Genomic DNA, 13,025 nt, shown 5'->3' with positions numbered 1-13,025 from the left:
TGCACTTTGGTGCCCAGACCCACCCCCGGGCACGGTGCTGTGTGCGCCAGTAATTCTAGCCCTTGGGAGGAAAAAAGAAAAACAGCAAAACCAGGAGCAGCCCCTCCCCCCTCCCGTGCCCGGATCTCAGGCCGCGCCGGCGCCGGATGTATTTAATAGTTTTTAAAAGTCATTAAGTGCATGTTGCTAACTTTGCATGATAAAAACGAATGGCGATGGAGGAAAAGAAAACGAAAGCTTCAAGGGACTCAAGGTCTTCAAGGAAACGAAGAGCCAGCGTAGGGCGGCGCGGGGATGACGTCATCGAGAGGGCCGCAGCATCTCTACTGCGCATGCTCGCGGTCGGGGCGGGGCGTGGGGGCCGCGCATGCGCACTACGCCAGGTTGGCTGGCTGCGCCTCTCGGGCTTGTTCATGGCGTGGCGGGCGGGAAAGTCGAGCTTGAGGATCGCCGGGCGCGATGTGCAGTGACTTCCGCAGGGCCGAATCGGGGACCGAGGTGAGAGCCGGGGCTGGAGTCCGAGGAGCGGGTCGGGAGGCCGCCGGGACATCTAGAGGTTTCCTGGAGGACGAGGCATCCCGGAGTTCAGGCAGGGCCTGTGTGGCCGGTGCTGGCCTTGAACTCGCTGTTATTGAAGATAACCCTGAACCAACTATTTTTATTTATTTATTTATTATTTATTTGCATGCATGCATGGCTGGGGGTTATTTACACACATGCATGCATGCCTGGGGGTATTTGCATTCATGAACGTATGCATGCATGCCGGGGGGGGGTGGTATTTGTACATCAGTAAAGTTGTCCTCAGTGGTCAGAAGACAGGGGACCAGATTCCTTAGCCAGTCCCCTAACCTTGAATTTCTGACCCTCCTGCCTCCACCTCCCACACGCAGGGATTACAGGTGTGCACCACCATGCCTGGTTACGCACAACCGGGCATGGAGCCCAGGGTTTCATGCATGCCAGGCAAGCACTCTGCCAGCTGAACTACACGTCTCCAGCCCCTGAATTTTAAGGACTATGTGAAGTGGCTTGTCAAAGATGAGGTGACGGAGCAGAGACCTGCTCTGCATGGTGTGGGTTTGGCGGGGGCAGTTTTGTTTAGAATAGCCCGTGGTTCTGTAACTTTGGAACTAAGGGGGTGTTGGGAAGTGAACTCAGGCAGAATATGGAGGTGCCGGTGAGGGTGAGGGAGAGTCAGCAGACGTTCTGTGCAGGGCTGTGCAGCCCATGTGCCCTGTCACTTGCTCATCGCTGCTGTTGTGACCTGAAGGTTAGACAAATGAGCTTGGCTGTGTTCTGGCAAAGCGTTTGAAACCTGGATTTGGCCCATTACCTGCAGCTCGGCAGCCCTCCCTGGGGTAGAGCCTCTGCTATCCTAGCTGGTCCTGAATGTGTGCCATCCCAGCACACTGGGAAGCTGAGGCAGGTGGGTTGAGTGTTTAAGCCAGCCTGAACTATATGGAGAGATCTTGTCTGAAAAAAAAACCAAAACAGCCAGGCATACCTTAATTCCAGAACTCAGGAGGCAGAGACAGGTGGATCTCTGTGAGAACAAAACCAGCCTCGTCTGCAGAGTGAGTTACAAGGCCAGCTGAGGCTTCAGGGACACCCTGTCAAAACAAAAACAAGAGTAGTAGAGTCACTGCTTAGTACCAGGACTGCCACAGTTATGACCTAATTTATTTCTGAGGCAGGGTCTCACTAGGTAGCCCAGGCTGGCTTTGAACTTAAGGCAAATCCACCAGCTTCAGCCTCCCAAGTGTTGGGATTACAGGGGTGTGCTGCCATTACCTTATTTAAATGATAATTTGAGGCAGGGTGTGGTGACACAGGCCTTTACTCTCAGCACTCAAGGAGTAGAGGCAGGTGGATCTCTGTGGGTTTGAGGCCAGCCTGGTCTGCATACCAGGTTCCAGGCCAGCCAGGGGTACATAGTGAGCCCTGTAGTTTGAAATCCAGCTTAAATTCAGATGACTTGTCAGAACAAGCCAAGCACCCAGAACCAACAGAATCCAGTTCATACAAGTGTCTGGAGGTCTGCGACAAGGCTTCCCAGCTCCAGTAGAGCTGAGTGGAACAGAAAACAGGAAACCAGGTGGGGGGCGGGGGTGGAGGTGTGCTCTGTTTCCCCTCTTTACTAACAAAAGCATCTGAGCCTTTTTTCCTGTTATCAGTCTTTGGATGCTGGTTTCTTTTTTGCCCATGTCTGCTGTGTGGGCTCTCCTTTGAGGAAGCCAGGAGCTGCCCCCCACCCCACCCCCAGTGAGCTACTATAAAACTTAATTCAGTGGAAGTAACATTGTAATCAGCTTGCTTTCCTCCCAGGTGTAAGTAAAGGACTTTTCATACAGGGGTTCAGAGAAAACAGAGTTGGAAAGATGTTGCTTTGTTTTAACAGATCTTAAGGATGCAAGGATGCTATTTGTTGTAAGCAGAGAGTGAAAAAATATATATTAACCTTCTATTTCAAGACAAGCATTTGAATACAGTTCGATACAGAGTCACTATGTAGCCCAGGGTAACACTGAAGTTGTGGTTTTCTGCCTCCCAAGTGCTAGGATTACAGGCATACCCCACCTTGACTGAATAAATTTAATTTTAATTTTTTTTTCCTTTTGAGGCAGTCTCATGTATCTCTGGCTGTGTAGCTGAAGATGGCCTTGAACTCCTGATCCTCCTGCCTCAGCCTCCCAGTGCTGGAGTTACAGACATGAGCTGCCACATCCATCTCCATTTTACTTTCATTAGAAAAGAGTCAGTGATATGGGACAGTATCATTTGCATAGAGCTATTAAATGGCGTGTTCCGCATCATACATCTGTTAAAATCCAAGCTCCTCAGGAGGCTGAGGCAGGAAGAGCAGGTATTTGAAGGTAGCCTGGGCAACATAACACAACAGACTAAAGAAAGAAAATGATGATATGCCTTGAGTTTTAAAACACTTGCAAGTGTTCAGTTTTGGTTGCTGTGCAGCTATTACTGTTTTTAAAAGCTGTTTATGTATTTATTTGTTTATTGTTTATGGTGCTAGGGATCAAACCCATAGCCCCACACTTGCTGGGCAGGCACTTCACCTCTGCGCCCCCTGCAGCCCCCTGGAATGAAGAGCAAGAAACTTTCCTGCCCATTATCCTCTCCCAGGGAAGCCCTGTGACCACTAACGATGTGTTCTGGAGGTCAAATGAAGAATGCTGGCCTTGGAAATTCAGAGACCCGGGCTCCAGTGTTGGCTTGAGGAAAATGAGCTGCCCTGGTTGGAGTCCCTGAAATCTGCATCTCCTTTGTAGTGAGAGGCTGGCAGTCCCCCAGTCCCGCCCCCTCCCAGTCCTGCTTGTGGGGGGCGGCACCTGCACCGGGAACATAGCACTACACGGTGAACACGCTTGGTGATTGGGACTAGTTTTCATAGGGAAAAAAAAGAGAGAGGCCTCTTTACCAGAGGCCGATATTGAGACATAGCATTTACTTAGAAATACTTGGTTTTAGGTGAGCACAGATTTTTAGAGTGGTGCTCAGCCCCGGCCATCTTTGCTGCCTCGTCACAGTTTCATCATCATGAACGATGGTCTCTGCCTCTTCCCTCAGCTGCTTAAGGTCCTATGGTTCAGCCCAGCGCTCCTGTCTCCATTTGACTGCTTGTCACTAGGGAACAGCATAGCCAGGCACACACCTTTCATCCCAGCACTTGGGAAGCAGAGGCAGGTGGATCTCTGAGTTCCAGGCCAGCCTGGTCTACATAGTGAGTTCCAGGCCAGCTGCAGCATGGTGCATGCACCAGCAATGTTAGCACTTGGGAGGTAGTGACAGGATCAGGAGTTCAAGGCCAGCCTGGGCAAAAAAGGAGGGTAGGGGCTGGTAAGATGCTGGGTAAAGGCTTACCACCAGGGCTTACAACCTCAGTTTGACCCCACGTGGTTAGAAGGAAAGAACTGATTTCTGCAGGCTATCCTCCAACTTCAGTGTGTATGCCACAGACAAATGACAAAAAAATTTTTTAAGTTCCTGTAATGACTCCAGGTGTGGCTCAGTGACACAGCACTTGCCAGCATGGCCAAGGTCCTGGGCTCAGTACCAGCGGTAGGAGAGGAAAACGGGTTCTGTAACTTGATTTTATGTGTTTGAATGCTGCTGTGGAGGCCGGAGGTTGGTGTTGGGGGTCTTCTATCTCTTTCGACTTTTTAATTTTTTTTATCTTTTAATTTTATGTGTACGCGTGTATTGCCTGTATGTAGGTAAGCGCACCTGTGTCGTGCAATGCCCACGGAGGTCAGAAGAGGCTGTTGGATCCCCTGGGACTGGAGTTACAGGCAGTTGTTACAGAAGAGGCTGTCAGATCCCCTGGGACTGGAGTTACAGGCAGTTGTTAGCTGCCATGTGGGTGCTGGGATTCAAACCCAGGTCTTCTGCAAGAACAGTCAGTGTTCTTAACCACTGAGCCATCTCTCCAGCCCCCTCGACTTTTTTTAAGGCAGGTTTTCTCTGTAGCTCAGCTGGTCTGGAACTCACTATGTAGACCAGGCCTGTATCTGGCTCCTGAGTGCTGGGATAAAAGCCTGCGTCCCCATGCCCAGCATGCCAACCTTACTATTTTGAGTCAGGGTCTCTCACTGAACTTGAAGCTCATCCATTCAGTTAGGCTGGATGGCCAGCAAGCTACAGGGTCCACCTGTCTCCATCCCTCCAGTGCTTTGGTACAGGCTGCTGCCCCTGCCAGATTTTCACATAGGTGCTAAGGATTGGAACTAAACCCTGAAGCTTGCACAGCGCACTCTTTACACACTTAGCCATCTTCCCAGCTCCCTTCCCAATGAAATGTTAATTATGTACCTAATGGATTACTAATTTATTAAGTTTAAGTTTCAGTCCTTATAAATTGCTTTTGAAATTAATGTTTAGACAGGTATATATAATTTTTGCTTGACTTTCATGCGTTTATTTTTCCTTTTCCTCTTATAGAATAATTACTTTGCTTTTTAAAAAAGCGATTATAAAGCAGCAGCCCTTCTAGGAATAACCCTGGAAACTCTGAAATGTAACCATACAGTATTGGAATAACAGCTGTCTTTCTGTATAATTTAGACAAATGCTTTACTCAGGAGCCAAGCCTGGTTCTGTACCCTGAGGGGCAATGAAATTTTGGAAGTGGCTGGAGAGTCTGATTTCACATGTGAAAAGAATTAGCCTTCTGATTTTATTGTAATATATTTATTTATTTTTATATATTTACATTATATATCATTTTTTTTAAGATGGGGTTTTGCTGTATTTCCAAGGCTAGCCTGGAAACTTGAGGTCCCCTTGCTTAAACCTCCATGATTGTAGACGGGGTCCACCATAGCTAGCTCTAGTCATGAATTTAGGGAATACCCATGAGAAAGCCAAACTCCACATTGATCATCACATACCCAGCAGTTCGGCTACTTCATACCCTCGCCCTCCTGTCCACTCCGACTCTGTGCTCTACACGTCTTGTGTGTATAGTGTGAGTGCAGATGCACATACGTGTACGTGCATGTATAGGCCAGAGTCAGCCTCAGGTCTTGTTCTTCAGGAGCTGTCCACCTCCTTTTTGAGACAGGGTCTCTCACTGGGACCTGGCACTTCGCAGTCAGGCTGGGCAGGCTGGCCTCCACAGCAGTGTACCATGCTCTGTGCTCCAGCCCGGCTTTTTACATGGATGTTGGGGATCAAACAGGTCTTCATGCTTGTGAGACTGAGTGCACTTTACTGACTGAGCCCAGACCCCTCCAGCTGCATTCGTAACTACCCTATGTTACCAGTTGCACATTTTGCCTAAAGTGAATTTCCTTTACATATTAGTAAAATGGAAGGATTGTTTTCAGTTTGTAAGTGAAAACTGGGCTTCTTCACAGTGGAGTGCTGAGGCTATTTGGGTGTTTGGGGTTTGTATCTGGTGCTAGTGATCTGATCCAGGCCCTGTGCCAGCTAAGCACCTGCCGTAACTGAGCTTCACCACGGCCCAGATACTTGGTTCTTCAGTAGTATGTTTACAAAAACTGGTTTGAAATCTTGTTCCTGGGGCCCATCTACAAACAGATTTAACACAGAAAGCAGGGGCAGGAGATGAATCTGTGACCACTGTAACTTGCTCCTACATAAACTGGGGCCGATTAAAGCAGATGTCAGCACAGGACACACCAAAAGTAAAGGTTTCCTCTTAGAAGTTTGGCCTTGTACCCTACAGTTGCTGTCTGTATAGTGTTTGATATACAAGTAACACTGAAATATTTTCAAAAATAAGTGGAGAGGGACTTCAGAGAAGGCTCAGCAGTTAAGGCGTGTACAGCTGGGACGAGGACCCGGGATTGTTCCCAGCATGCACATTGAGCGGTTCACAACTACCTTTAATTACACATTCAGGGGATCTGATGCCCTCTTCTGGCCTCTGGGCACATATACACACGTGGCACATAGACACACATACTTTTATACTTTCCTCTAAATCTTTAAAATTATGAGGTCAGATTTTGGAAAATTTATGTAAATATACATTTCTAGGATTTTAAGTAATGCGCTTTCCTTCTCTCCCTTTAAGCTCCTTGCACGACTTGAAGGTAGAAGCTCCTTGAAAGAAGTAGAACCACATCTGTTTGCGGATGAAGATTTGCCAGTGCATGGTAAAAATATGTTAAATAAAAGCAAGTATCATAGATCAAGTTTGTCAGACAAGTTTTTCCCCATGTATTCACACATAGACACACACACACACACACACACACACCCTACTCCCTAGCAGAGATAGCAGAGGCCAGAAGTGAGACACATTGGGCAGAGAGTGACGGCTGGGTCAGCTAAGGTCGTCCTTAGCAGGAACACTGGCCCCTCTTCTCCGAGCACACAATATTTATGAGAGCTCTGTGGTGCTTACTCTTTATTCTTTCTCCTAGAAGTTTGCAGAATTACTAAGAAGTCCTTAGGAGTGCTGGAGAAATGGCTCAGCAGTTAAGAGCACTGGCTGCTCTTGCAGAGGACCTGGGTTCAGTTTGCAACACCCACATGGCAGCTAATAGTCTGTAAATCCAGTTCCAGGGAATTCAACACCCTGTACTCTCTGGCCTCCTTGGGTATTGCATGACACAGGTACACTTCCATAACATGCAGGCAAAACACTCCTACATAAAATAAAAATAAATTTTTGGGGGAAAAGAGCACCTTAGGTTTCCACTTGTTTTGTTATAACTTCTCCAGCAAGAAAAATAGGCTCCTACTTACTCTATACCGGGGAAACTTACAGAGAGGTTGGTACTTAGGTTTTTAGTTTCTCTTAATGTACCAGTTTTGTAAAATTTAAGTGTTATAACTCAGTTATTTTTGATATAGTCACAGTTGTATAATCATCACCAAAACTGAGACCAGAACATTATCACACCCACTAAGAAATCTATCCATATCAGTGGTCAACCCTGTTCTCAGCCCTGGGCAGCTGAGATCTTTCTGTGAGTCTCATGAAACTGTGTCACGAGTGGACTTATGCCTGGCTTCTTTCAGTGTTGTAGTGTGTCAGTAGCCTATTTTATCTCAGAATAATTCTTCGCTGTGTGAATGCACCTCATTCTATCTGTTCATCACTTGAAGGGCATCTAGATTATTGCCATATTTTGGAGTGTTATGAATCCTGCCGCCATGGTTATTCCTGTAAAGTTTTTCCATGCATAGACGCTTTTGGTTCCCGTTGCTAATACCTAGGAGGGAGATTACTAGGTTATAAGGCAACTATGCTGTTTAATTCTTTGAGAAACAGCCAGAGTGATTTCTGGAGTAGTGTCACATTTGACTTACAGCCAGCAGGGAAGTGTCCGTTCCAGTTCCCCACATCCTGGGAATAACTGCCAGTGTGTCTGTGCTCACGGCCACCCCAGTCAGTTTGCAGTGGTGTCTTGTCGTTGACTCTCTCTTTTCCTAGTGGCTGATACTTCTAAGAAGAGACCATCAGTGAGCCCGTGCAGAGAGGCTCACCAGTGTCAGAACTTTGCTAATTTAAAAATTCAGGTTGCCTTTTTAGTTTTGAGTTGTAAGAGTCTTATGTATTTTATTTGGGGGTTGGCTTTTGGAGGGGTGAGATAGGGTCTCACTGTGTAGCCCTGGATGGCCTACAACTCACTATGTAGATCAGGGTGGTGTTATACACAGAGATACACTTCATCTGTCCTCTTTACTTTAGATAGAAGATCCTTGTCAAACATGTAAGGTTGTGAATGTCCATTCTGCTGCAGTGGCCCGTGTTGATGGCATCCATTGAAGCATAAAAGTTACTGATTTTAGTGAAGTCTGATTGGCCTATTTTCCCTCTGATTGCTCCTGTTTTGATGTGGTGTCTGAGAAACCTTATTACCTAGTCCAAGATCAGGAAGATTTGTAGCCAGGCATACTGCTGTGTGCTGGTGATCCCAGCATTCAGGAGACAGAAACAGGAGGGTCATGAGCCTTGGGCCAGCCTGTTCTACATAGCAAGATTCTGCCTCAAAAGGAAACAAATTTAGAAATTTAACAGCTTGCCAGTGGTGGGTTTTTTTTTTTCTTCTGATTAGAAGTACATTTTCTTTTTAATTTACTGAGGCTTGTGTCATGGCAGAGCAGTTTATTAATCTAAAGACTGCTCCACGCACACTGCAGAAAGCCGTGTGTTCTGTCTGTTCAAGTACTCCGTTGGTCTCCGAGTTCCAGCCAGGTTTTCGTGCTGAAGTCCGCTCCCTGTGGAGCTCCTCTGTCTGCTGTCCTACGGGTGTAAAGTATTGCCGTCTCTGGCTCTTGGCGAGGTGTCTAGTTCTCCCTCAGTTCTACCAGCTTGTGCTTTGTGTGTTCTTTACACCTCACACGCGTTAAGAGGACATGTTTAAAATACTACGTTTTGGCAGGAGAGTGTCCTTAGAAAATTAATACAAGACCCAGCGTCTGGAAGGAGGCATGAGGTAGAAACAACCCAAATCATCAGTCATTAAGTGGGTAACAAAAAGTGGTGACTATGTCTGGGTCCCAGCGCCTGAGAGGGAAAGGTGGGGGATTACCACAGGTTTGAGGCTAGCTACAGCGAGACTTTTCTTCAAAAACAAAAACAATTTAAGTGGTGTATACATACACCTGTTTATTGGTATAACATGGATAAAACTTGAAAACTAGTGCTGGAGAGATCACTTGGTGGTTAAGAGAGGTTTTTTCCCAGGACCCATATCATGCAACTCACAACTGCCTGTAACTCAAACCCCAGAGATATCTCATACCTCTGGGACCTGCCCTCATGTGCATAGACCCTCACACAAAAAAATAATTGAAAATAAAAACTTGAACATTATGCAGGTGAAATAAGCTGAACAGAGAAAGAGACCATGGGATTCTGCCTGCCGGGGTGAGGGAGTGCTATAGTGAGCACAGCGGATACAGCGCCCTGGGTAGCGAGCACAGCGGATACAGTGTCCTGGGTAGCGAGCACAGCGGATACAGTGTCCTGGGTACTGTAAGTGCTTTAGTGACTGTAAGTGACAGGTTTCTCTTTCACGACAATGTGGAAATAAACTTAACACTACTGAACTCTGTGCTTAGCCAGTTACTGTGCAGTTTTATCGCAGGCTGGCCTTGAATTTGTGGCAGTCCTCCTGCCTCAGCACCCTGGATTCTGGGGCTGTAAGTAGCCAACACCTCCAGCTTTTGCCATGTATTCTTAGCCTACACACAGCCCCTTTATCTCTGGTGATATATTTTATCAAGTCTGATACCATTCTGGCAATGTCAGGCTTCTTCTGTGGATCTGGAATGGCAGTGCATGCCTCTAATCCTAGTGCTCAGGAGACTGAGGTAGGAGTATCAGGAGTTCAAGGCCAGCTTTGGTGTCACAGTTCAAGACCACCTGGCTGTTTAACACCTATCTCAAGAAAGCACAAATAATAATAATAATAATAATAATAATAATAATAATAAAACTTTTGGCTGCTCTTTATGAAGCCTCTTGCCTGCCCACCCTGTTTGCCCTGTGGTTTGTAAAGTGTCCCTGTCGCACAGCTATTGCTTCTGTTCTGCCTGTCCGTCTCTTCTGTTGACTCGTCAGGTTAGTGTGACTACCAATGACACAGTGACCATCTTGCTCTGTTGCGTTGAACACCTCTTCTGTTTCTCTGCTTCTCCTCTCCTTTACCGTTTTAAATGGATGTGTTCTGGTACATTAAGGATGGCTCTGGATGTGGATGTTCTTACCACTTTTTTTTAAAGCTGTCTTTCCTAGTCATTATTTTGGGATTACAATTAACATTTATTTTTATGTGTACACATGTTTTCCCTGCGTGTATGTAAATGCACCCAGGCATGAAGTGCTCACGGAGACCAGAAGAGGGTGTCGGATCCCCTGGAACTGGAGTGATGAATAGTAGTTAGCCTCCGTGTGAGTGCTGGGAACTGAACCTAGGTCCTCTGCAAGAGCATCCAGTACTGTTAACCACTGAGCCATCTCTCCAACTCCCTACAGTTAACATCTTAATTTCTGTCAGTCTAGTTTTGGATTAATAATACATTAATTTAAAGAGCTTATTAAAGCTTTACTGCTACAGAGGCCTTCTTAGTATTCGCCCAACTGTGCACTGATTGCTGTTCTCTGCATGCATTCTGTGCCCATTAACACAATGTTATCCCTGAATGACTTAGAGTTAATAGTTACAGGTTTTAGGGGGTTGTGGGTTTTAGGGATTAGTGGTTTTTCTGCTTGAGAGTGGGTGCCATGCACCCTAAACTATCCTCAGACTTACTATGCAGCCAGGGTTGACCTTGAACTCCTGGTCCTCTGCACCAGGAGAGGAGTGTTGGAATTACGAGTGTACGCTGTCGTGCCGGCTTTGGGGGCGATTGCTTGTTGCCTTCCTTTTTGAACGTGGGCATTTCAACAAGGACTTACTGTAAGCATCTGTCTAGCACTCTCCTTGGTGCATGGAGCTGCTAATGGAGTTTATTGTTGGATGAAATGGAGGTGGAGCTACTAGTCCACCTGCACAGAAAGGAAACTTCGTTGATTGTCCACCTGGCCCTCCTCCCCAGGGCGCAAATTCAGCAGCTCCAAATGGGCAAATCTGCTTAGTCAGTTATCAGAGATGAGTTACAGACATACAGCAGTCTACTCTCCTGCTTACCTGGGTGCTTGCTTACACTTGCCTGTGCTGGTTTTCTCCTCACTGGGTTTGAGTTGGTGTGTACTGTCCTTCCGTTGATTTGGAAGGACTCTGGCATGACCGCGACAGCACATCTGGAAGCTGAGCTATCCCTGTGCTCTCCGTAGGAAAGCAATGATTTCAGATGCTTTTTTTTTTTAAATATAACTCTTTTTTTTATTCATTGATTTTTGTGTGTGTGTATTTCATACAGAACATCACAAACAATCTTACCTTTATACCCGCATCCCAAATGGCACCCTCCCATAGCCTCCCCCCAAGAAATCAGCAGCGTGCCATGGCAAGGGTTTGTAGCACAGCTCCATCAGAATATTGTAGACTAAAAAGCACCATTGGGTTTAGTCACTGTCCTGGTTTGTTTCTTCACTGCTGTGACAAAACACTCTGACCAGCACCAACTTGGGGAGGAAAGGGTTTATTCAGTTTACATCTCCCAAGTCGCAGTTCATCAGGGAGCCCAAGGTAGGAACTCAGGGCAGGAACCTGGAAGCAGGAGCTGAAGCACAGGCCATGGAGGAATGCTGCTTACTGGCTTGCTCCCCTGGCCCCTGCTCAACCTGCTTTCTTATCCAACACGGGCCCACATGCCCAGGGGTGGCACCACCCACAGTGGACTGGGCCTTCCCACATTACTCAACAATCAAGAAAATGACCCACAGACATGGCCACAGGCCAGTCCAATGGAGGCAATTCCCCAAATGAGGCTCCCTCAACACAGGTGTGTCAAGTTGACACTAAAGCTGTCCAGCACAGTCACTAACCGAAAGTTTACTTAAAACTGCCATACAGTAGCTGTAAAACGGGACAGAATGTGGAATCGCAGCCCAGCTAAGGCTGGATGAGAAGGACTGTTAGTGAGCAGCTAGCTGTTCAGGCGGGTTCCATTGCTGCAGTGGGATTCTCAGGGTCAAAGCGGAAACATGCAACTCTGATGGTTGCTGTTTGGTGCGCCAGTTCAGACTTGCTCAGCACTGTAAATTGTAATCCGCAAATCCACTAGATTTGCCGCATAGCGCAACTAGTACAAGATGGGTGTTTTGGCTTCTCTTCTTTTTGGGATTCATAACTCTTCCTGACAGTCTGTTAGCCCTGACTCACCACAGCATCTGTCTAAGAGTAACTGTCGGGGCCAAACGCTCCAGATTTTCAGTTAGTTCAGTTTTTTCAAGTGCCAAACTGTAGGGGTTCTATTTATTTATCTATAATTTATTTATTTATTTACTTTAAATTGTCATATTCAGCACTTTGGCTAGACAAGGGTGCTAGTTTTTGGTAACAATTCACAAACATACAAGATAGTAACTTCAAATGTAAAGGACTGACCCTTCTTATGCTGTTTGAACATGATTTTTATTTTATGTTAAGGAACAAACAGTTTATAAGATCAGCAAAACTGATCTGAATTCCTCATGAACTGGAGGGACTTGAGTTGGGGCTATAGTGAAAACATTCAAAACTTGTTTGAATGGCTTCTCTGTACCTGCCTGTTTGCTGTTCAGCTGTAACAATGTCATGTGACCCCCGAATTACTCTCAATTAAGGATTGAACCTTCATTGCTTCATGCCAAACAAGAGACTAAGGACTTGATACACCAGCATTTCCTAAGATACAGTCTTCAGAACCTTGTGAGTCCTCCAAGACCTTTCAGGTATTGAAAAGTGAGCCATGCTGGGTGGTTCCAATCCACCCCCTTCAAGGAAACCCTTAGCAAAGGTTCCATTATTTCCCTGGTCTAGAGACATCTCATGGTTACTTTTCTTTTCCTATAGAATTTTCCCCTTTCCACCTACAAATTGTTTCATTTCTTAAATTATCTTCATTTGTTCCTCCAGCTTCATGAAAGTACTACTGAT

At 46.3% G+C, this 13,025-nt stretch overlaps 1 protein-coding gene across 2 annotated transcripts in view; it reads left to right on the top strand.

Moving 5' to 3' along the window:
* Positions 1–343: 343 nt before the first annotated feature.
* Xrcc2 (X-ray repair cross complementing 2) overlaps positions 344–13,025 on the top strand; it is a 16,360-nt gene continuing 3,678 nt past the window's right edge. The window contains exons 1-2 of one of the 2 annotated variants that reach the window (XM_008847254.3): positions 344–498; positions 6,560–6,641. In XM_008847254.3, the coding sequence (XP_008845476.1) occupies positions 460–498; positions 6,560–6,641 (121 nt within the window). In that variant the 5' untranslated portion in view covers positions 344–459. Of the gene's footprint in view, positions 499–6,559; positions 6,663–13,025 lie in introns of both variants that reach the window. The other variant, XM_029570506.1, reaches the window with a different exon arrangement.

The sequence above is a fragment of the Nannospalax galili genome, unplaced genomic scaffold (assembly GCF_000622305.1).
Source record: "Nannospalax galili isolate Female #2095 unplaced genomic scaffold, S.galili_v1.0 scaffold302, whole genome shotgun sequence".
Taxonomy (NCBI): domain Eukaryota; kingdom Metazoa; phylum Chordata; class Mammalia; order Rodentia; family Spalacidae; genus Nannospalax; species Nannospalax galili.
The sequence above is the reverse complement of the archived record's forward strand: the minus strand, read 5'-3'. Positions and strand labels throughout refer to the sequence as shown.